This window comes from Tenrec ecaudatus, chromosome 11 (genome assembly GCF_050624435.1).
Source record: "Tenrec ecaudatus isolate mTenEca1 chromosome 11, mTenEca1.hap1, whole genome shotgun sequence".
Classification (NCBI taxonomy): Eukaryota; Metazoa; Chordata; class Mammalia; order Afrosoricida; family Tenrecidae; genus Tenrec; species Tenrec ecaudatus.
This window is the reverse complement of record NC_134540.1, coordinates 69,480,027-69,504,004: the sequence shown is the minus strand read 5'-3', so window position 1 is coordinate 69,504,004 and position 23,978 is coordinate 69,480,027. Positions and strand designations below refer to the sequence as shown.

The window sequence follows — 23,978 nt, the reverse complement described above, 5'->3', positions numbered from 1 at the left end:
TCTGGCACATTCTAGATGTTTACACTATAATTTCCTCTTCAAACAGTAGGTATTTTGTTATCTTCTGAAATTAAAAATGGATCCATTTTCTAACTGGGTCTGAACTTATGGTTCCACCCACTGATATTCAAGCCCTGGTTCTCTGAGCTTCCTTCGCAGGTTTCCCCAAGCTACCGCCCTCATTCCACTGCGCAATTAAAATGAAGGATGTGTTCACACTTGAGCACATACACTCTTACCTGAACTGCTGTGCATCTGCTCTGCTGGGAGCCCAGCACCGGTGTCAGGAGGGTCCTCTTCCATGGCAGCATCAGGGTCTGTGAGTTTACAAGCCTCCAGGCTTTGCGCTGCTTCACTGGTAAGCAGACCGTCTGCAGCAGGCTGGATCACACCGAATAAAGGTGCTGAGGGTATGCCTGTGGTTAATGCTTGTTCTGGGCTTTTTTCTTGAATTGGACTGGATGTGTGAAGGGACAGAGAAGAGGTGGGTAATGTCAGCTACAGTCATATAATCTAAGTCTATATGCACACACACAAACACACAAATATAGATACACATGGATACATACATATGAATTTATATCGCAACTTCTGATGTTGCTATTTTCACTTGTCACAAATGATTTATTTTACTACACTGTTTTTTAAAATAAGACTTTTAATTCTGGAATAGTTTTGATTTAAAGAAATGTTGCAAAGATAATAGAGAATTTCCATATATTCCTCAGCATTGCTCATGTACTACAGACTAAACTTTAAACCTAACTGGATTGTCAGAGTCATTTTTCTGCTGTAGGATATACTCAAGATACCATTCACATTCTCTTATTATTTTCTCATATATGATGTTTCTAAGTCTTTTCTTAGTTTCCAAGTCTTGAGGATTGGTGGTCAGGTGTTTTGTAGGATGTCTCTTAATTTGGGGTTTCTAATGTTTTCACAGCACTAAACAGGAGTTATGGGTTTTGGGAAAAATACAGAGATGAAGTGCCCTTGTCCTTTCCGGGTGTAGTACCAATAGAACTCATCACTGATGAGGTGGCTACTTGGTAAAGGTAGTATCTGCCAGGTGTCTGTGTCCCCACGGACTTTAATGACTGCACATAAGTTAATCCATGCTTTTTAGGTGTTAAAAATGTCCTCAGTACTTCATATTGTTCACACACACACACACACACACACACACACACACACACACACACACCAGGGTGTTCGTCTATGTGCCTTGCTTGCTACTAGTAACCTGTGTCCAAATGATAAGGACACATGAATTATGAACACAATTCTTTCTCCTATTGCATGAGTGTGACCTTTGTTTAACTTTCTCTTTTTCCCTGGAAACCTGAAATGCCAGAATGTCAGTTTTATCATATGGTAAAAACTGGGAGAATTGTAAAGACTGAAGAAGCTCTGGTGGTTCTGGTGGTTCCTGTTAAGCAAGCATTGGACTGCTAACCTCAAGGTCACTGCTAACCTTAAGGTCAAACCCACTATTTGAGGTAGAAAGATGGGACTGTCTGTTCCTATAAAGATCTAGAGCTTCAGAAACCCTATGTAGTCATTATGAGTCAGAGTGGACTCAACAAGCAGTGGGTTTCCTGTGCAGTCACAGCTTCAGGTTTTCTTGACTATGATAACTCATGTATGGACCTGTCCCTTATGGAGAACCTGGAAGCTAACTCTTGGAGTGATTCAGATCTATAGAAATAAGGCTTCAAAAAAAGTTAAATAATAACATTCAAAATACAACATGAAAAAGGTTAAGATAAATAAATAAAACCCAACCTGAATAGATTAAAAAAAGAGAAAAGAAATAAGGCTTCTGGATAAACAAGCAGCCATCTAGCCGAGAGGCAACAGGGCCCACATGGAAGAAGCACAAAAGCCTGTGTGATCATGAGTTGTCAATGGGATGGTGGTATCTGAATCAAAAACCCAAAACAAAACAGAACAAAATCATATGGATGTGAATGAGGGGAGGGCAGAGTGGAAACCAAAGAGCATCTGTAGTCAGTTGGCTATCCCCTTTCAGAAGGGCCACAGGGAGCAGACGAGCCAGTCGGAGTGCAGGGTAGCACTGCCAAAACACACAATTTTCCTCCTGTTCTTTAATGCTTCCTACTCCCCCACTATCATGACCCGAATTCTACCTTAAAAATCTGGCTAGATGGGAACATATACACTGGTACAGATAAGAACTCACAACACAGGGCATCCAGGACGGATAAACCCCTCAGGACCAATAATGATAGGAACAATACTAGTAAGGAAAGTTAGAGGGGGGGAAGGAGGGGGCAGTGATGAGGGGGAGCTGACGTTGATGTAGAAACCTCTCCCAGGGGGACAGACAGTGGAGGGGTGGGTCAGGGGTGATAGCGGCTGGTGTAAGACATGAATAAAATAATAATTTATAAATTATTGGGGGTTCATAGGGGAGAGAGGAAAGAAAGTGAGGGGTTGATACTGAGGACTCAAGTAGAGGGAAAGTATTTTGAGGATGATGATGGCAACAGATGTATAAATGTGCTGACACAATGGATGTATATATGGATTATGATGGGAACTGTAAGAGCCCCAAAAAAATGATTTTAAAAAAAGAAGAAATGAGGCTTCTGAACTAGGGAAATCTGGCAGCTGGACTTAACAAAATCATCATTTCCTTGCAACTAAACTGTCACATTGTGGGGTTTGGGGGAAAAGAGAGGAATCCCAAAACAGAAAGACCACATAGTTTCTTGGACAATGTATATCTTAGTGGGAACTGTTTTTTAAATCTTTCTAAATTAGACTTGTGCCAAGTTTGGCTTTTGGAAGTCTGTGAGTCTAAAGGTTTAGTTAAATGTAGAAAGAAGGCAACATGTACTGTGCTTGTTGGGTACAATTTTTAAATCAAAAGGTAAAATTTGTTTTATTTGTACTGATTTTAATGAGCTAGCCATTTATTTATATATATTATTATTTACTTTTTCTTTCCTAAATTTTGCTCCTATCCTTTATTCACCCATCTATTTAGTGAGATCTTAAGTCAGAAAATGCTTTCAGTAAGGAATTTTGATACCAAGTGACAGGCAATACAGGACAGTGGTGAGAGAAACCTAGCCCAAAGCCACAGCCAGTGAGTTGATTTCTAAATGACAGACAGCAAATCTTTATGGGCACAGACAGCCTCAACTTCCTCCCATGGAACAGCGGGGTAGGCTTGAACTGAAAAGTTTCTAAAATAAGAGATACAGGGCTCAAATTCTAGTTCTCACATTTAGCAGCTTGTCTGACTTCAGGTTAATGACTTAGCCTTTCTGACACATGAATCCTTCATCCATAAAGGGGGGGCGGGGAAGAATAGTTACAACTGCTAAGGTTACTGTACGCCTGAATTAAAGGACACAGTATATGAACAGCACAAGCACCTAGCATATAAACAGTAGAAAAAAAAGAAGAAAACAAAAGGGCAGTAGTTACTTTTTCTAATCTACTACATTTACCAGTCTAGTCAAATGTGGTGGGATTATACTTCGGCAAAGCATTAATTTATGGCAAGTCTGCATTTTGCACCAGCATTTAAGAAGCTTAACCATTTCTGCCTGTCATCTCCTCTTCAGTTTCCTAAATTTTAATTAGAACAAAGAAGCGATTAGGTGCTTCCTCAGTTCAGCAACAATCAGGCTACTAAAGAGGGTGTGAATCAGCACCCCGAATGAGTAGAAATTGGTCACAAGATAATGCTCTCCCAGAATTTCTCTAAGATCCAAGCTTTTCTCTAATCACCCTAGTATACCACCTGTCTAGAGCCATCACTGCGTTTGTATGTACAGAAAATACTCCCTAGTTTTCAATAAAAAAACAAACAAATATAAACTTTTATTCATCTTTAAGGACTTTAAGAATTAGGTATTCTACACAATTTTAAAAATTACACTAAACTGGAAATGGATAAAATAACAGAATTATACACACACACATAATACCTGAACTTTTTAGTTTTTGAGGGGTCCGCGTTTTCTTCACAATAGTCTAAAGTCACATGCTTGTACAGGTTTGATACCAGATTCTCTGAAATAGAGAAAAATTTTAGACAAATACATTAGAAATACACACAATTTCATACGGCTATGAAATTTAGGATTTTTTTATAAACTGACTTTTATTAAGACTTCCATTTTGTGAACTTATGGTAAAAGATGCGATTGCTACTATTCTCTGGTGCTATCAAGTGGCTCCAATTCATAGCAACCCAATGTAGACAGAATGAAACACTGCCTGGTCCAGCACCATCCTCCACTGTTGCTATGTTTGAGCCTGTTGTTGTATCCTCATGTTAATCTTTCTCATTGAGCGTCACCTTTTGTACTGATCCTCTGCTTTACCAGTCATGATAGCCTGTCCATGACATCCTCTCCTGATTAGATGTCCAGAGTACATGAAATAAATTCTCAGCATCACTGAGTCATAAGGTTGCTTGCTGTGGGTCAGAACCAGTTCGGTGGCACCTAAGAACAGTCTGGCTATACTGTTTCCAATCCCATGAAAGACCTTAGCCTTTGGTCCAGTCCTCTTCACTTTCAGCAGGCAAGGCTGCATCTCTTGCTTATCACGGCTTGTCAATGAGTCCGCTTCCAATCCTGATGTCAAAGTCATCTCATGTAGTCCAGCTCAGCTTCTCAGATTATTTATTCAGCATCCAGATTAAATACGAATGGTGAAAAGAAACAACTGGGGCACACTTTTCCCAACTTTAAACCAGGGAGTATCCCTTTGTTGTGTCTGTACAACTGCCTGTTGGTCTATGTGTAGGTTCTTTGGTGAGCATGAGTGAGCTGAAATTTCCATTTTCACTTTATTTATTCAAGGGTTACAATCCACAGCTGAATATCCTTGCATACTCATTTCAACATAGGGAAACATCTTTGGGGGATTTTCTCCATCTGGTATCAGTACTGATATTCTTTTTACCATGTCCACTCCCAAATCTGGCTAGAATTTCTGGTTTCCTGACTATGTTGCTGTAAATATTTTAAACTTCTCCTCAGCAATATTTTACTTGCATGTGACATTAATGATATTGTTTGATGATTTCTGCTTTCCATCAGATCACGCTTCTTGGGAATGGGTACATACATGGATCTTTTCTAGTTGATTGGCCAACAAACTTTCTTGATACAGGCAAACACTTGCTGGATTGTATCTAATTACTGAAGCATCTCAAATGGTCTTCCCCATCAACTCCTGGACCTTGTTTTTGCCAATCCCTTCCAGAGCAACTTGGACTTCTTCCTTCAGCAACACTGGGTTTTGGTCTTATGCTACCTTCTGAAATGGATGACTATCGATCAATTCTGTTTGGTAAAGTGACTTTGCGTATTCCTTCCATCTTCTTTTGATGTTGGTTGTGCCATTCAACGTTTTGCTTGTAGAATCCTTCAATATTGCAACTTGAGCCTTGAATTTCTTCTTCATTTCAGCTTGAGAAAGTCTGAATGTGTTAGTCCATTTTTGGTTTTCTAACCCCAGGTCTCTGTACATATTTCAATATATACATTATTTTGCTTTCTTGAGCTACACATACATTCTTGGTTGAACGGTTTTAGTTCTTTTCTTCTGTTAACTTTAGATGCTTTACTTTCAAGAGTCTCTTATTGCATCCACTTTATTCTTTCCTCTTTCCTTTTATGTTTTTTTTTAGTTTATTCATGTATGTTGTTTGATGTCATCTACTAATTCATCTGGTCTTTAGTATTTGCTGCTCAATGTGCCAAACCAATTCCTAAGAGGTAGTCTCTAAATCCTGAGGGAATATCCTCAAGGCTATACTTCGGCTCTCATCGACTTGCTTTAATTTTCTTCAGCTTTAACTTGAATATGAACAATTGACGGCTTATTCCCATCTGACCCCTGGCTCTGTTCTGACTGGTGCTATTGAGATTCTTCATCATCGCATACACAGAAACAGTTGTTTTGATCCCTTATGTATTCCATCTGGCCAAGTCCAGGTGTTTATTATTGTCTATGTTGTTGAAAAAAGGAATAGCTGATGAGTAAGTTGTTGCTCTTCCAAAATTCTATCATCTGTCTCCAGCATTATTTCTATGGACAAAGCCATTTTTCCACCATTACTACTACTTCTTCACTTTTTTCATATTTTGATGACCAATTACATTTTGACGATCAATGCACTCTGTTCACATATTTGATAAATACAAAAGTTGGTAAAATATTCCGTTTCTTCTTCATCTGTGGTATTAAAGGTTAGCATGTAAATTTTGAGTTATAGTTATATTAATTGGCTTTCCTTGTTGGTGCATGGATATTATTCTGTCACTGGTATCACTGTACTTCAAAAGAGATTTTGAAGAAAAAAGAGAGAGAAAAATCTTTCCCCCAATGAATGTGGTGCTATTTAGTTGTTTTTTAAAAATCACTTTATAGGGGCTTGTAAAGCTCTTATGACAATCCAAACATTCATCCATGGTGTCAAGCACATTAGCACATATGTTGCCATCATTACTTTCAAAACATTTTCTTTTTACTTGAGCCCTTGGTATCAACTCATTTTTCGCCCCCTCATGAACCATCGATAAATTATAAATTATATTTTTCATATCTTATACTGACTGATGTCTCTCCCTTCACCCACTTTTCTGTTGTCTGTCACTCAGGAAGGGAGTTATATGTAGATCATTGTGATCGGTTACCCCTTTCTCCCAGAACCTTTCCCCTAACCTCCTGGTATGACTACACTCATTATTGATCTTGAGGGGTTTATCTGTACTGGGTCCCCTGTGTTTCCAGCTCTGATCTCTACCAGTGTACATGCTCCTTCCTGTCAAGCCAGATTTGTAAGGTAGAATTGGGATCACGATAGTGGGTGGGGGGTGGGGGGAGGAAGCATTGAAGAACTAGAGGAAAGTTATATGTTTCATTGGTGCTATACTGAACCCTGACTGGCTCGTCTCTTCCTTGTGACCCTTCTGTAAGGGATGTCCAGTTGTCTACAGATGGCTTTGGGTCTCTACTCCACATGCTCCCTCATTCACATTGATAAAAAATTTTTGTTCTGGGTCTATGATGCCTGATACCTGATCCCATCAACACCTGACGATCACACAAGCTGGTGTGCTTCTTCCATGTGGACTTTGTTGCCTCTCAGCTAAATGGCCACTTGTTTATCTTTAAGTCTTTAAGACCCCAGGCGCTATATCTTTTGATAGCCGGGCACCATCAGCTTTCTTCACCACATTTGCTTACGCACCCATTTTGTCTTCAGTGATCTTGTCGGGAATGTGAGCATCACAGAATGCCGGGTTATTAGAACAAAGGGTTCTTGTGTTGAGGGAGGACTTGAGTAGAGGCCCAATGTGCGTCTGCTACTTTAACACTTAACATATAAATATATGTACATAGATCTATTTCCCTATCATTATAAATAAGTATATTTACATATGCATATAGCCTGTATTTAGACCTCTATAAAATGCCCTTTGCCTCCTAGTTCTTTCCTCTGTTTCCTTTGACTTTCTTTTTGTCCCACAGTTATGATTGCCTTCGTTCGGGTTTTAGTAATTCCTCTTGGGTACATTGCCCTTGATCACGTCCTACCAGGAATCCTACATCCTCCTCACCATCAATTTTAAATCAGAGGTGTTCCCTTGTCCCTGGGTTTGTTAACACTTGAATATGGTGCTGTTCTGTCTTACGTTCTTATTTCTGGCTTCTCTGGACTGAATTATGCTTCCAAATGTGCTGCCAAGCCTACCCTCTATGCCCGTGGCTCTAAATTCACTGAGGAATGAGTGAGCAGAGAAGACAGGCATCTAGACACAAAGACCTCCTAGGAATCAAAAGCTAAAGAAACAGGTCTTTCTAGAGTTGACAGAGAGGGAAAGCTTTGCCCTGCAGCTATTGCTCTGAATTTAGACTTCTAAACTCCTGAACTGTGAAAAGAATTACTTTGTTAAGCCCACTCATTTCTGATGTCTGTTTCACAGCACTAGATAACTTTGATACCAGCATAATAGACCATATAATTATCTAATTCAAAACATTCATTTCAATTTACAAATCTTCAAGCACTTCACTTCATTTTTGACATTCTGCAATTTTCCTTGGTTCCTGTTTTGTACATTACATATTGCAATAACAAATGCATGTCTGAGGTTGATTCTTCCCAGGTTGAGTCCTATGACATTTATCACATGAAACCTCTCCCCCATCCTCCTCATTAAAGCTGACTTTACTTTGAGGTGTCAACTCTTTCTGGTCAGATTTTGAGTGCCTTCCAACTCGAGGGGTTCATTTTACAGCACTATATCACAAACGAGGTTCCAGTGTGATCCAAGAGGGTTTCACGAGCTAATTTTGTTTCAGAAGCAGGGAGTCAAGTTCTTTTTTCAGGTGTGGTCTGGTAGCTCCGCTGAAATCTGTCTACCCTGGGGACCACGCAGGCACCTGAGATACCCATGGCAGCGTCTCCGACGTCACAGCATCCTAAGTCACCACAGCAGGCGCCAATGAAAGGTAAGTGGGAGACATTTTGCTATTTTTTAAAATAGGGAGAAAATTACTTCAAAATTCTATTATCAGTATGTATTAGCTTTTAAAAATGATATCTATAATCTATAACACTACTTCAGGAAAGAAGGTCCAGAGTATCAATAGACAGGGCAGAAATGTAGAATAAACTACCATGATGCTAACACTTGATTAAATTTTACTAGATATTGCTTCAGTGAATAAGTGCTAATTCTTTTTAGTCCTAGAACATTACCTTCTGTTTGTAGAACCAAAATGACCCATACTCTACACAAACAGCTAACATTTGACTTTTTAAAAGACTTTTGATTATTAAGCTAGTTTTCCCTAGTGGAAAAAGTCTTTTTTAAAAACTTCAAGTGGGAACTTGTGATGGTATTTGACAATGGTTCAAGCTTCAACTGAACTCTCCTTTAAAATTCTAAAAGAAATACAACAGGGAATTTTTCTAAGAAGAAATTCTTACTCCTCCATCAAAATTTTTCAGGTTTACAATGTTTTTTACTTCACATTAGAATATGTTTCTACTTGAAACACAGGGAATCCAGGGTGGATGATACCTTCAGGGCCAGTGGGGTGAGTGGCGATACTGGGAGGGTAGAGGGAGAGTGGGCTGGAAAGAGGGAACCAATTACACGGATCTACATGTGACCTCCTCCCTGGGGGACGGACAACAGAAAAGTGGGTGAAGGGAGACATCAGACCAGGCAAGATATGACAAAATAATAACTTATAAATTATCAAGGGCTCATGAGGGAAAGGGGAGTGGGGAGGGAGGGGAAAAAATGAGGGAGGGGAAAAAATGAGGACCTGATACCAGGGGCTTAAGTGGAGAGCAAATGTTTTGAGATTGATGAGGGCAATGAATGTACAAATGTGCTTTACACAATTGATGTATGTATGGATTGTGATAAGAGTTGCATGAGTCCCTAATACAAATGTCTTTTTTTAAAAAGTATATGTTTCTACCCATGGAAATGTAATTGTAGGACAGATCTTTCATTTTTGCTTAGGTAATACCTGCTTAAAAGAAAAAATGTTAGTAGTAATAGTTTGGCTAGTATATCGGCCACCTATAGTGACCCTATAGGACATTATAGGATTAATCCATAGTGTGTTTTAGGCTGTAAATATTTACAAAACGCAGACTGTCTCATCTTCCCCCAAGAAGTGAATGGATTTGAACCACTGATTTCCTGTTAGTAGCCCAACAGCTTGTATATTAGGCCTCATGTAAATGGTAAGTAGATTATTATATATATTTATAGGCTAGTACTAAATATCTAAGAAGTATGTATACTCAACAAAAAATGTCATATTTAGGGTTCAATTCAACTACATAAAGCTCTTTCATAAATGGTGTCGCACCGGGGTGGGATAGAAATAAGAACCATTTCAAGAGCTTCATTATTCTTTAGACGGTATATGACCAAAACAATAGAAAGTAACAGGAAAACATGATTTTCTGAGTATGGTGTTTAGTTGGCAATACTACATCTCTAAAACACATTTTATCGGGACATAATAAAGAATCTAAAATTGGCTCCTTACAGTTAGTAATGAGAAGATACAGCTTCCCATCACTTGTAGTGGTCCAACAGCCTGTCGTGCTGTTGAGTTGGTTCTCACGCACAGCGACTCAAATGCACGGCGGAGGGGAGCACCGCCGGCCCTGCGCCGGCCTCACCACTCTTAGGCTCGAGCGCTTTGTGACAGCCACTGTCAGCCCTTCTCGCGGAGTCTTCCCCTTTCTTGCCGCCCGCCACTTTACTGCGCATGGTGTCCTGCTCCAGGGGCTGATCTCTCTTGGTGTCTACAGTATGTGAGAGGACGTCTCACCATACTTGCCTCAAAGGAGAGGTCTGCCTGTATGTCTTCTAAGATAGGGTTGTTTGTTCTTTTGGTACTCCGTGGCACTGTGAATATGCTTCCCCAACACCATAGTTCAAAAGAACCTATTTTCCTATTGTTTAATCTTATTCAATATGTCCAACTTTCTCACATGCATATGAGACAATCAAAAATACCATTGCCTGGGTCAGGCATACCTTGGTCCTCACAGTAACATCCTTGCTTTTTAACACTTTGAAGAGGTCTTGTCCAGCAGATTCACCTAATGCAATGTGTCCTTTGATCTCTTGACTGTTGATTCTATGAGCATTGATCATGGATCCAAGCAAGATAAAATTCTTGACAAGTCAATCTTTGCTCCATAAAATAAACATATATTATATAATTGGGAGAGAGATGTTGGTAGTTTAGTAGACTGTTTCTTGTGCCCTGTATCAAAGACCTAGTTTGATTCCCAGCTAACATACCTCACACCTAGGCATTGCCTGTCTGTGAAGCTTCCAGAGTAAGAAGGACTAAGAAAGGCCCAGTCATCTACTTCTGAAGATCAGCCAGTGGAAATTTAGGGATCAGAACAATAAGATAAGCAACCCATCTTGGGGATGGAGAAAGACTAGGCAGTGATTCATCGTGTCTTTGTGGCCTCCCAAGATCAATGCCCAACTTGATGGCAGTTAACAGCAACATATTAAGTGGGTTGGACTTTGTAAAAGTTGCCTTTACACGAGGTACCAAAGGGACCAGGTATAAGGCATCATGCAAAAAAAAATGTATATATATGTATGTATGTGTGTGTGTATATATATATATATATATATATATATACCATATTGAATGAAGGGAGAAGTGCAGAGTGGAGACCCAAGGCCCAAGTGTTGGCCATTGGAGATCCCCTCATAGAGGGGTTTAGGAGAGGAGATGGGTCAGTCAGGGTGTGATGTAGTACCGATGAAGAACACAGCTTTCCCCCAGATCCTGGATATACCCTCCCCCCAACTACCATGATCCGAACTCTACCTTGCAGGACTGGATAGAGCAGAGGTTGTACACTGGTGCATATGGGAGCTGGAGGCACAGGGAATCCAGGGTGGACGATACCTTCAGGACCAGGGGTATGAGGGGCGGGGCTGGGAGAGTGGAGGGTGAGTGGGTTGGAAAGGGGGAACTGATCACAAGGATCCACATGTGACCTCCTCCCTGGGATATGGATGGCAGAGAAGGGGGAGAAGGGAGACTCCGGATAGGGCAAGATATGACAAAATAACAATGTATAAACTACCAAGGGCACAGGAGGGAGGGGGGAGCGGGGAGGGAGGGGTAAAAAAAAAGGACCTGATGCAAAGGGCTTAAGTGGAGAGCAAATGCTTTGAGAATGATTGGGGCAGGGAATGTGCAGATGTGCTTTATACAATTGATGTATGTATATGTATGGATTGTGATAAGAGTTGTATGAGCCCCTAATAAAATGTAAAAAAAGAAAAGAAAAAAAAAGTTGCCCTTAAATTCTGATAGGTTTTTCTCTTATTGTACACTTAGTGTAAATGGCATGTCACAAGAAAAAAATCACACAAGTAATAAAATAAATGAATATTATGCTTTCCAAATCTCTTAGTTAGAATTTCTATAATATAGAATCAGAATTGGCAGAAAATGGACATTTAAATAGTGTCACACGCACCTTTATCTTCTACTGCGTTCACAGAATCTGCGGGGACTTTGTGGAATGGGGTAGATGCAAGCTGAGCAGCAGATGTAAAGTCTCCTGTGCTCTTAGGAATGGGTGCCAGGGTCTTGTTGCAGCGGATTCCCCATACTGTTGAATCATCTAAGAACTCTTCAGCCTGTGGCACTTCCTGAAAGAGAGGATGAAAAGCACCGAGGCTCCTTTTATGGGGTCCAAGCAACGTGATACAGTAATATTTCTCAAGAGATTACAAACACTAATGAAAAACAAAACAGATGCTGAGCCCTGGTTAGTACACAGCCAAGACTTCACTGTTCTGTGCTTTTGCCCAGAACTATACTCCACTGTTAACAGACTCCAAAGGAATCACATCTCTCATGGAAGTATTGAGTGTTTGCTTGTTAAATGTTTGAATTTGTGGAAAAGTTACAAAGATTGCATAGAGTTCCCTTTTTCATTCTTCCTCTATTAATAACATTTTATCATATACATCTGTAAAAGCTAAGGCATCAATGCACACGCTCCTACTAACTGCATACTTGATTTGGGTTTTACCAGTTTCCCTCTAGAATGTCCTAGTTCTGTTCCAGGAAGTCAAGTCAAGATACCCAGTTGCACTTTAGTCATACTTCCCCGTCTCCTCTACCCTGTGACAGCTTATCAGTCTCCTTTGTGCTTTTTGGAAAAAGTACGGGTCAAGAATTTTGTAGATTGTCTTGCTAGCTTGGATTTGTTTAATGTTGTTGCACTAGTCGCTTGCTTTTCGTGGAAGACAACTAGAAGAAAAGCGCCTCTCTCCCATTGGGGGATACAAGACAGCAACTCAATTTATTAGTGGTAAAATGAAGCAATCACTTGGTGAAGGAAGTTTCTTCTTCTTCTGTACTATCAAGTCACCATTTTTTTCTTTTTTATCATCTTTTTATTAGAACCAAATCACTAAATTCAGTTTACACTTAAGGAGAAGGAAATGGGGGTGGGGGGCATTAAAATAAAACAAAAATAAATATATAAATAAATATATAAATAAATAAATAAAGGGAGAAGGAAATGTATGACCCATCTGCTAGAGAGAACATCCAAGAATTTGTGGATGTATTAAAGCCACTTCCGTAATTATTTTATATCTGTATGAATGTAGTTTTATTTCTTAGGTGTCAACCACTTATCACTTTATTTTTTGCTCACATTGTTCCAGCTTCAGGCACTAGTTTGTTTAAATTGGCCGCTCTGTACTTTTGACATGTCCCTATCTTTATAAAATCTTATTTTTAAGTTAAAAAATTATATTTTTCTTGCCCTAGTGCTAGAATGAGCTATTTCTCCTTGAGTGCAGAGGTAAAATTTTAGAATCTGTGCATAAAGACAGAAAATTCAGTCTCCTTTTTGACAAACTATTTTGTGTCCATAAAATTCCACACCTTTTAAAATATACACTGCATTGTCTTCATATATTCCAGGGTATCTTTGCCAAAGTGGGAGGAAAAATAGGTTGGTTATTTCCTTACATGGATATAAATAAAGCAATGGCTTGTATTAGGGTCAAGAAAATGTGTTTTGTTTTTGCTTTTTTACCCCGGTCAAAGAGCATATAATTGGCTTTGCTTGGTAAACTGAACCTGAGAAATACTGCCACTTCATTTGATATCTAGTCTGTTAACTGGAATAGTTTGAAGAAAATAGTCCAACAGTTGATTAAAATGGGTAGAGGATTGGGTAATAGCCTATTCAAAAGAATCCGCTGTGGAATTCAAAGGCAATGTTCAATATCCTACTTTGGTAAGTAGCCAATGGGGCCTTAAAAACACTTGAGCAGCAATCTACAGTTCAACTACTGGTCTTACTCTCTCTGTCAAGAGGAAAAGAGAATCATGAAAATGCAGAGATATGGAAACTATTAGTCCACAGGATTTAAGAAATCATGCAAATATCACTTTCCAGAACCTTGAGGACAGTCGACGATACGGTGGTGCTCGGCTCCCAACTGCTCTACAGAGCATCCCGTCAGAAAGGCTTAAGTAGAGCTTGAAAATGTGGAAAACAGCACACAAACCAAGAAAGGGACCGTGCTTATTGACTGAACAGAGAGAGGTAAATTTAAGCCCCTCTGTCATCCTTTAGGTCTGGAACGGAACTTATTCCCATGTTGGAATATTTAGCCGTTTCAGATCTTTAGGGCAGCATTTACTCAAGAACAAAGCACACAGTATTAGGAAAAAAGGAGGAATGAAACCCACAAAGGAAGTGGGATAAGTGGTGTTACATTATGGAGATTACAATCAGTGACATGAAATAAAATATGTATGAATTATTAAAAAACTGAAGATGTGCTCCATGAACATTTACCAAATTCACAATAGAAAAGTGAAACAAAACCAACAAAAAACCCACTGCGAAATTAAAAACACAAACTAGAGTTTAGCATATTTCTGCAGCAAGAATGACTACAGTACCAACTCTGTGTACCACAACAGCCAGAGTTGCTGAATGGAGAGACAAGTACACAATGGGTAACATTCAAGGCTAGGAGAGAACGGAACACGGCTGTATGTATCGACTACTATAATAAAACAGAGAAAACACGCAAAGCTTGTTTGCTGATGCACATTGATGATACTAACCAGACCCAATTCACTGCCACAGAGTTGATTCCGATTCCTACTGACCCTACAGGACAGGGGAGAAGCGCCCTGTGAGTTTCTGAGACCTAGAAACCTAGATGGGAGTAGAAAGCCCCATCCTGCTCCTGCAGCGGGGCTGGTGGTTTCCAACGGCTGACCTCGTAGGTAGCAGCCAACATATAACCACTGTGCCACCAGGGCTCCTCCAATTTAATTCAGATATTTTCTTCTCATTATCATATTCCATAAGATACATATTCATTACATAAGATTGTCTTGAGTACTTTTCAGCATGGGTTTATATATACTGTTTTATTCGAGGGTCACAATCATGAGGTAATATGAAGAGGAACGGTTGTAAGATTTATTGCATAAACCGATGTTTTTCAAAGTGGGAGATATGGCTCCCACCAAGGGGTGCTGGAATGATCCAGGGTCGTGGCAAAAGCAGATAGCTACACTTTATCCTGGATTATGGATGATAGGACAAATATATATATATATATATCCATACATACATATGTAAAATGGATGATAGGACAACTATATGTGTGTGTGTAGGTGTGTGTATGTATGTGTATAAACATGAAAAAGGGGCAGTAGGCCAAATATGTCTATGGACAAAGAGATTTACTTACATTTGGTTTTGTAGAACGGCTGCTCACAGAGCGCTCTCCAAAGGTCCTAGCTCCAGTGGGTTTATTTTTAGGCTGTGGTAATCTAGGGAGAGTTTTGTAAAAGTATAAACAATAAAGTGTGCTAACTTAAATGAGAGTAACAGACAAATTATTTAAGGAGTGGTATCCCTTACATATACAGCAGTTCTAGTCATGGCATGGATACCGTATATTTTTTAATTCACAGGTCTAGCTATGGAATCCCTCCTTGAGAGTTGGCCATGCCCTTCACAATGCCATCTGTCTCTTGCTATGCCTGCACCTGCCAACAGGGAAAATTCCAGAACTATCACACTCTTCCTCTAGCGATGACTCTAAAGCAATGCCGCTCAGCTTTCTGACACATTCTCTCTGCAGCCTTTCCCATAGAAGCCACTTCTCCTTCTCTACATTATTAATCCTTCAATACAAAGTACTACCATACAATCTAGAGCACGTCTGGATCCCTGTACTGGTGAATTCACTCACATTTAAGACAATTTCAAATCTGTAATAAACTTCTTATTTCTTTTATAGCTTACTATCATACAGTTTTTCTTTCGGGTCTGTCTTCTCTCCAGAATTTATAAGATCTGGAGAAAACTGTTGCAAAAACCACCCCGTCATGTGATCAGAAGGCCCATCCAATGCCAGACATGGTACTAACAAGACAGCATTTTGTCATCACCGCCTTACCACCTTGTCTCCCTAAGGGACCTCATCAGCTTCTCTCTGTTACTCTGAAAATATATCAATCACTGTCATTGAGGTGATTTCAACTTATAGTGACCCTTCAGGACAGACTAGAAGTCCTCCTGTGGACTATAAATTGTTACTCAAGTAGAAAGCCTCATCTCTCTCTCCGTCACAGCAGCTGGTAGCTGAGAACTGCTAGCCTTGCAGGTAGTTAGCAGCCCAACATGCCATCCACTATGCCGCCAGGGCTCTTAAGACATATATATCATCTCCAAATTAATTAGGTGCGTGCTTACCCATAATTTTCTTTGTTTCCATCTTCAAATACAGGAAAAGCAGGAGTCAAAGAAGAAATAATTTTATTGACTCCCCAAATCCCAGATGACTGTGCATTTTCTGAAATATAACAACATTTACCATATTAGAAAAGATTAAGTATAAATTTTATGTTAAACTTCAACTCTAAGCTCTAAACAAATATGAACTTGTCTATGGCTCTCCAACACTCTGCACCACCATCACACTGTGAGAAAGGCTCGTGTCATAACCTGAGTACTAAAACCAGTTGGGCGTTGCTACCCACGGGATTCTGTCCTTCTTAGCATTTACTTATTTAAAAACGAAACAAAACATACCTCATAGAAGACTGTCTAGTCCTGCTGTATTTGTATTTCACACATTCCCCCTGTCGTCATGTGGCAAGTTAATCAAGGGCAAGGCCACATCTTGTACACTAAAGGCAAACCCACGGCTGTGAAGTCAGTTCTGACTCACAGTGATGCTAACGGACCAAGGAGAACTGCCTCGTAGGTTCCCGAGGCTGTACATCTGTACAGAAGCAGGTTGCTCACAATGTTTATGGACGCAAACTGCCATACTGTCCTCCCAGAGCAGATGATGGTTCCAACTTCTGGCCTGCTAATCACTGGTCGCCCATGAAACAGCTGTGCAACCAGGGTTCCTGGACCTTGTGTAATCGCTGATAGTTCCCGTGGCAACCCCCCCGCAAGGCTATGCACTTAGTGAAATGGAAATGCATTTATTACTTTGAAACTGGGCTTCAAATGCATCTTCATTTTGATCTAGAGCTGACCAATTATCCTTGTCGTCAGAAATATCAGGAAGCGTGGGGGCCTGAAACATATCCATGATGAACCCTGAGAAGAACAGGAAGAATAAGAGTGACCATGGTTGACGAGAGGCTTTCAGCGCTTGCTGTAGGATGCCGCACATCTCAACCAATGCTCGCTCTACCTAATGCTTCTTTTGTGTGAACAGTGGGCGACGGCTGCACTTTGGATGGTGTTGCCTGAACCATTCCCAAGGGTGTGTTTGGAGTTGTATGAAAAGAGTTTGTGCTGCCAAACTTCGGTACTTCACCTGCTGTGAAAAGAATCGAGACAAAATATATTAGCAGAGAAACAAAAATTATTTAGAAGTCTCACACTGTAAGTAACTAATTCCACCAAGTGCAAGATTTTATTGTCCATAGTGCTCACGAAGGACCTTCCATTATTACTGCACTTGCATCGCTCTCATCTTTGTGTTTATAACAGCCTGAAGAGGCAGGTAAGGCCAGAATTATCCTTTTAGAGAAAAGGAAATGAAGGTTCAACAAAATTAGCAGCCTTGTCATAAACACCCTTATTTATCTGCACAGTTTTTCAAGTAATGCAAGTTACTAGTCGCAATGCAAATATTAGGCGTGGCTTCCCATCCCGCCCAGCAGAAGTTTAGGCAATGAGGCACAAGACTAGCCCCAGTTCCCTCAGCCTCCTCTTCATCCTTCTTCCCGGCTCGCTCCAACCGCCCACCTCAGCCTTCTGTACTTGCTGGTTCCCTGCTTGAGGCATTTTCCAAGGGAGCTGCAAGGGAGCTTCCTCCATTTGCATCTTTACCCAATTAGCGAGGCCTTTCCTGAAGACCTTCTCTAAAATGTCAAGCCTCCCTTGCCCCACCCCAGCACTTTCCTTCCCTTCCACATGGCCCTTGTTCCCGACGACATCCCTCTTAGTGAGAACACTACCCCAAACTCCAGTGACAGCTCAGTGTCTTGGCTAGCAGGATCTCTAGTTGTTTGTCTTAAATGAACTGTTCATGGAATGTACAGTACAGTTACACAGGGAAGAAGTATCCATTCTGTTTGTCATATAATTTAACCTGCAGACAAATGTTTCTAATAGGGTAGTATCCAAAGGAAGTTTTGTTTAGAAATTTAATAGGAAGTTTCAAAAATAGTATATAATTCTAAACAAATACACGGTGACTAATAAGTGGATCTCTACCTTTTTCTCCTACACTGCAAGTAGGGGAAAGCTAACACCTAGGTTCATTAAGGTCTGAAGCCTCAAAGAACCAGTCATGAGACTGACTTCTGAACAACCTGGAGAAGTCGGGCAAAGTGTGAGAAACAAATGTATTGGGATGAAGTAGTACCTTCTTTCATTTCTGCTCCACTCTGAGGCTTGAATTCATGAGTACGTTTACTCACAGATCTTGGAAGAGAAGATTGAGACACACTACAGAAGAAAAATGCTTGGAATTAGAATTGAATTACAAATCTACTCTTAAATAGCCGATGGAATTGCTAATGAATATAATTTATCAAAATATGTGAGTCGCTTAATACAACTGATGCATGGATTCTTTTAAGTGCTGTAAGAGCCCCCCCCCCAAATGATTTATATAAAAAACAAAATCCATTTCTATTCAGTTGATTTGGACTTAAAGTAACCCTATAGGATGGAGAACAGCCCCTCTGAATTTCCAAGATGGCACATCTTTATGGAAGCAGAAAGCCTCATCTTCTTCCCATCAATCTATTGGTGGGTTCAAACAACTGACCTTGCAGTTAGCAGTCCAATGCATAACCTAGTATGCCATCAGAGAACCTTAAATTTCTTAAAGAAAACGTAATGCTTATAAAAGCCATGTGCTCGGTACTTAAATGGCACAGTGACTCTGCATTCTCATGTCATCATAATCATTTCTAACTATGAACTAGGGCAGAAGAATGGCTTCCCTAATCCAGTTATCCTATTTATAGCCACAAGCTTCAGGGTTCAGGGAATCCAATGCAGGGTCATAATATGAGGAAGGCTTGTTGTGCTTAGTAATACAGGATAGTCCAGTGATAAGCCAGTACACAATGTATTTTTATCCAGACTTAAAAACCATAGTTTTAAAAGAAAATCATCATATACAATACATTTATCAAAGTTTATTTTAAGTACATTGCATTTTGTCTTACTACTGGACATTGTTAGAATTTTCTAAAAATCTTGTTAAGATATAAAGTTAAAATAGGACATGGTATGTACTTTCCCCTTCAAATTTTACACAACCCTATAGAAACATTAGTTAAATAAGCCAGAGTGACAAGATAAAAATTTCCACAGCAACAACCAAAGAAAAAGGGATGTGACTTGATTGTCAAAGTACAGAAAAAGACTTTGAAACTGGTGGAAATCTCCTGAGCAGTGTAGGTGTAGATTTGGCAGACTGTTAATCCCACGGCTAGTTGTCATGGCGGTTAATCCCAAACTATCCCCCCAGGAGAGACAGAAGGAGTCACATGAGATCACAGGTCAAGGAACTGTATTGTCAGCAGCAATCACTCAAAGTTATTTGGTCAAAGTAACTAAGTACATGCAATTTTCAGGCAAATAGTTATTTATTCTTCAGTAACACAAAGATATCTGACTTTTAGGTACTGAAAATTTTAAGTTCAAGAGAAAAACACGAGTGAAGTAAAACAAATATTTTTAAAAATATGGCATATATAAGTCTAAAAGATTTGGGGCCAATGTTTTGGTAACTAGGTTTTTTCAAAAACATCCTCATCTATGTTATTTTAAGAAACAGGGCTCATTCTTCGTTGACATACTGCTCTGGATACGAGAGATCAAGAAGAGAAGCTGGCAGAAGCCAACCACATGGCTATCATCACCAAGACCACCTTCAACTTACCCAGCATCTTTTTGAGTTACTACCAATCCAGAGTCTGTCATTGGCTGGGCTGCCAAAGGCACAGGATGAGCTACCAGCTGACTGATGGCTGGGGACATGAAAGCAGGAGTAACTGCAGCATTTGTCATGGGTGGTATGGCAGAAGGTGGTTCGCTGGGTTTTTCTTTCGTGTGACTTGAGGTCTGTGGATGTATAACTGGAAGAGGTGATTGTCTTGGTTCCTCCTGGGATCCTATGTCTGGCCCCTGGCATATTATATTAACCTTTCATGTTAAGCAAACAGACAAAAACAAAATGATTAAGTCCAGAATATTACTAACTGGTATGGCAGCTTGTCAAAGAGTTCCATTTGTTACAGCACATCCCTTTCAGCTGGAAGCATTCCTTAGGCTCACAAGTACTCTGAAAGGAACCGTCAAGAGAAAAAGACCTCTCTAAAGGACAGCTGGTTTTGTAGCTTCTAAAGGACAGAGACCACTGGCAGGTCACATTTTTTAACCACTGAATCAGTCTTTATGCTTTTATCATATTTAAGGATTGTGTTATTTCTCTTTACTTAACTTTGGGAAAGATCAACAAAAGCAATGTTATCAAGTGATCACAATGGTCTTTCTCCCATTAAAATCTCAACAGTGGTTACTTCCTCTTGAATGAACAGGCAACATGAATATAACCTACACGAGTAATTGCTGGAAGGGAGCCCAGGTGGTACAGCGGTCGCAGGTGGGACTGCGGTCTTCATGGTCGACAGTTCAATCAGCACCACGGGGCTTTCTACTCGTGTAAGCAGTTACAGACTTGGAGTCAGCACTGACTCGATGGGAGTGAGTTTGGGTTTGGGTAGTAATAATTGGAGCCTTGGTGTCGTAGTGGTCATGAGTTGGGCTGCTAACCACAAGGTCTGCAAGGTCAGCAGTTTGAAAACACCAGTCACTCCAAGGGAGAAAGATGGAGCTTTCTGCTCTTCTTAAGAGCTATGCTCTCAGAAACTCACAAGATCATCGACTCGATGGCAGGGAGGGTTTTTGGTTGTTTGTTTGGTTTTTTGGAGTAATCACTACAAAAGCATAGGTCACTTGGGAAGGAAAATAATTAGCTCTCGGTATTAAATATTTGGTTTGTCTGCTACATGCTTTTAGTCAATTCAATACTCCAGTGCTATAAAGGAAAAAGGCAGAATGGTTTATAGCCTCATAAGTATTCTTGCACATTATTAAGGAAAATACTAGACCTCCAAGGTAACAGAAGCTATTTCAAAGAACCGACAGAAGAAAAAAAGGTCATGAAAACACTTGTCATCAAAATATCTTACTCTTTTCTCATCTACTGAATTAATGAGTATTAAAATTAAGCAGAATACTCAATTCTGAAGAAAATTAGAAATATCTATGAAGGTAAAAATATACCAAGATTGACTAAATAAATTAGGAAACATTCATGTAATAGATTATACATGCATATTATGAATCATTTAAAATAGAATTACTAACAATTGTGAGCATTTTTCTAAGTAAGAAAAATTCTATTCTTTTTAACTTCTAAATGACCGTTAAGAGGTAAAGTTTAATATGAGAAAAGACAAAATGACTATGTGTCCATGTGTGTAAGACAAAAGAACCACAAGACACTATATCAAAGCTCACCTCTAAATGGTGAACGTATAATCTTAATTTTCTTCTCATATTTCTCTTTATTTTCAAAGGTTTTATGTAGTGCATATAAGATATATAGTCATAAGGATCAAGAATTCTAGCAGACAAGCCACCTACACAGTTAGCCATATTCTTTTATTTATCCTCGTTGATTTCTCCCACACTCCTATTCTGATCCTTCAAGGAACAAGATGCCTTTATTTGTGAATTATGATGGGGTACCTGCCCCCCCAAAAAGAAAAAAAATTTCAAAGCTATGTATTTAATTTTTTTTTACAAAACAACTTTATCACCTTCAAAGTACCCTCCACTACACTTAATGCATGCCAAATCTGCAATTCCATTCTTGGAAACATTTTCCAAACTCATCTGTTTGGATGGTTGATTGCACTTCCTTCGTTTCTTTTTTGCTTCATCTCTTGTATATCATTGTCAAATCCCTGTCTCCGTTCATGTCCCTTTTCATTTGAAGAAACAAAAAGAAGTTGCATGAAGTGAGAGTCAGGTGAGTAAGGTGGTGGGGTAAGAGAGGAATGCTGTTGTTTTGCCACAAACTGGCGCACGGAGATGGCTGCACGACCAGGTGCATTGTCGTAGTGGCAAAACCAGTCCCCTGTCTGCCACAAATCAGCCCTTTTTGTCACACACCGTTACATAATCTCTTCAGAACCTCTAAATAGAAAGCTTGATTAACAGTCTGATCTGTTGGAATGAACTCCAAATGCACTATCTCCTTCACATCTAAAAAACAAATATGCATCTTTTTTTTGGAGGGGGGGAATGGGATGGTACTCCCTGTATAACAAATATTTAAAGAATAAAAAGCAATCCTTTTCACACTATTTCAAAAGACAGGAGAGAAGGGGACCATTTTAAACTTATTCTAAGAAGTCCACATTAAAATGAAGCCAGACAAAGATAAAAAATTACAGACCAATATCTCTTAATTTATATGTAAATCATAAACAAAATCCACCTAATCCTCACTCACCAACTACTCATCCAACATTTTATATTTACAGTAATATTAAAATATCAACCATCTAACACACTACCCAATATTATACATTACCTAATCCAGGGCACAAGGCAGGAGCACGTTGCTGCTATGGTTAAGTGCTATGTCATGGCCCTTGGTTCTCAGTGGTTTGATAGCTATGTAGTGATGCAACCAGCAGCTACATGATTATGTAATTTTCCAGTTATGTAATAAAGTAGTCGTTTCTCCATTTGTGATCTAATGTGGTCACCCTCCAATTTCCCATACATACTAGGCAAATCAACTTCAGCAGCATACAATGACCCATTGGGGATTATCCCAGGAATACAAGAGTAGGATTCAACATGCAAAAATCGATTAATATATCAAATTACTAGAAAGGAGGAAAATAAACCCAGCATCATCCCAATTGATGCAGAAAAAACAAAACCCAACATCTTTGCAGGATAAAATACTGAGCAACTTAAGAGTAGAAGGGGATTTCCTCCACAAGATAAGGGCTACATCTGAACAACCCATACAAGAAACCCAAACCCACGGTGACCGAGTCTATGCAGGGTTTTCCAAGGCTAAAAAGCTTTGCAGGAACAGAGAGCTTCATCTTGGTAAGTTTGAACAACCAGCCTGGTGATCAGTAGTCCTACATGTAGCCAACAGCTAACATCATATTTAACATTAGACTGAAAGCCGTTCGCCTCATAACAGGAACAAAACAAGGATGCCCACTTTTACTACGTCAAATTAACAAACCATGGAAGCTTCTAGCCAGAGCAATTAGGCAAGAAAAAGACATACAAACTGGAAAGAAAAATATAAAACTATATCTATTTTCAAATAGCATGATCTACATAGAAAAGGAGAATCCATGGGTAGCACTGACTACTAGCTGAAAGGCTGGCGGCTGTATCATGAACAAGCCTAGTAACTTGCTTCTGGAAGGTCAAACCCTGTGGAGCAATGCCACTGTGCACAAATGGGGTTGCGAAGATTCAGAATTGACTTGACAGGAACTAACACATAGCAAGTGGGCATCACCATAGCAACAATTATGAGCATGGTGATGAACTAGGCTACATTCTGTTCTGTTAAACATAAAGACACCACGAGGCAGGGCTGACTCAATGGGACCTAACAAGAATACAAAGAAAATGATAATGCATCCCCACAAAAGCTGTCAGAGCCAGTAAACAGAGCAATGTTACAGAACCAAAAATTTAAAATTAAGCATGCAAATATCAGCTGTACAAGCAGCGAACAATATGAAAAGGAAATTAAGAACACAATTTTATTTACCACATTAGAAGCATAAAATCATTGAGGTGA

At 39.6% G+C, this 23,978-nt stretch overlaps 1 protein-coding gene across 1 annotated transcript in view; it reads right to left on the bottom strand.

The window, feature by feature from the left end:
• The window catches only part of BUB1 (BUB1 mitotic checkpoint serine/threonine kinase), a 51,506-nt gene that overhangs the window by 9,862 nt on the left and 17,666 nt on the right, over positions 1 to 23,978 (bottom strand). Inside the window, exons 10-18 of the mRNA XM_075563145.1 lie at positions 20,004 to 20,266; positions 18,471 to 18,553; positions 17,289 to 17,417; positions 17,081 to 17,191; positions 16,331 to 16,430; positions 15,321 to 15,402; positions 12,056 to 12,230; positions 3,966 to 4,050; positions 240 to 457 (exon numbers count right to left, since the gene is read on the bottom strand). Coding sequence (XP_075419260.1) covers positions 240 to 457; positions 3,966 to 4,050; positions 12,056 to 12,230; positions 15,321 to 15,402; positions 16,331 to 16,430; positions 17,081 to 17,191; positions 17,289 to 17,417; positions 18,471 to 18,553; positions 20,004 to 20,266 — 1,246 coding nt within the window. The remainder of the gene's footprint in view (positions 1 to 239; positions 458 to 3,965; positions 4,051 to 12,055; positions 12,231 to 15,320; positions 15,403 to 16,330; positions 16,431 to 17,080; positions 17,192 to 17,288; positions 17,418 to 18,470; positions 18,554 to 20,003; positions 20,267 to 23,978) is intronic.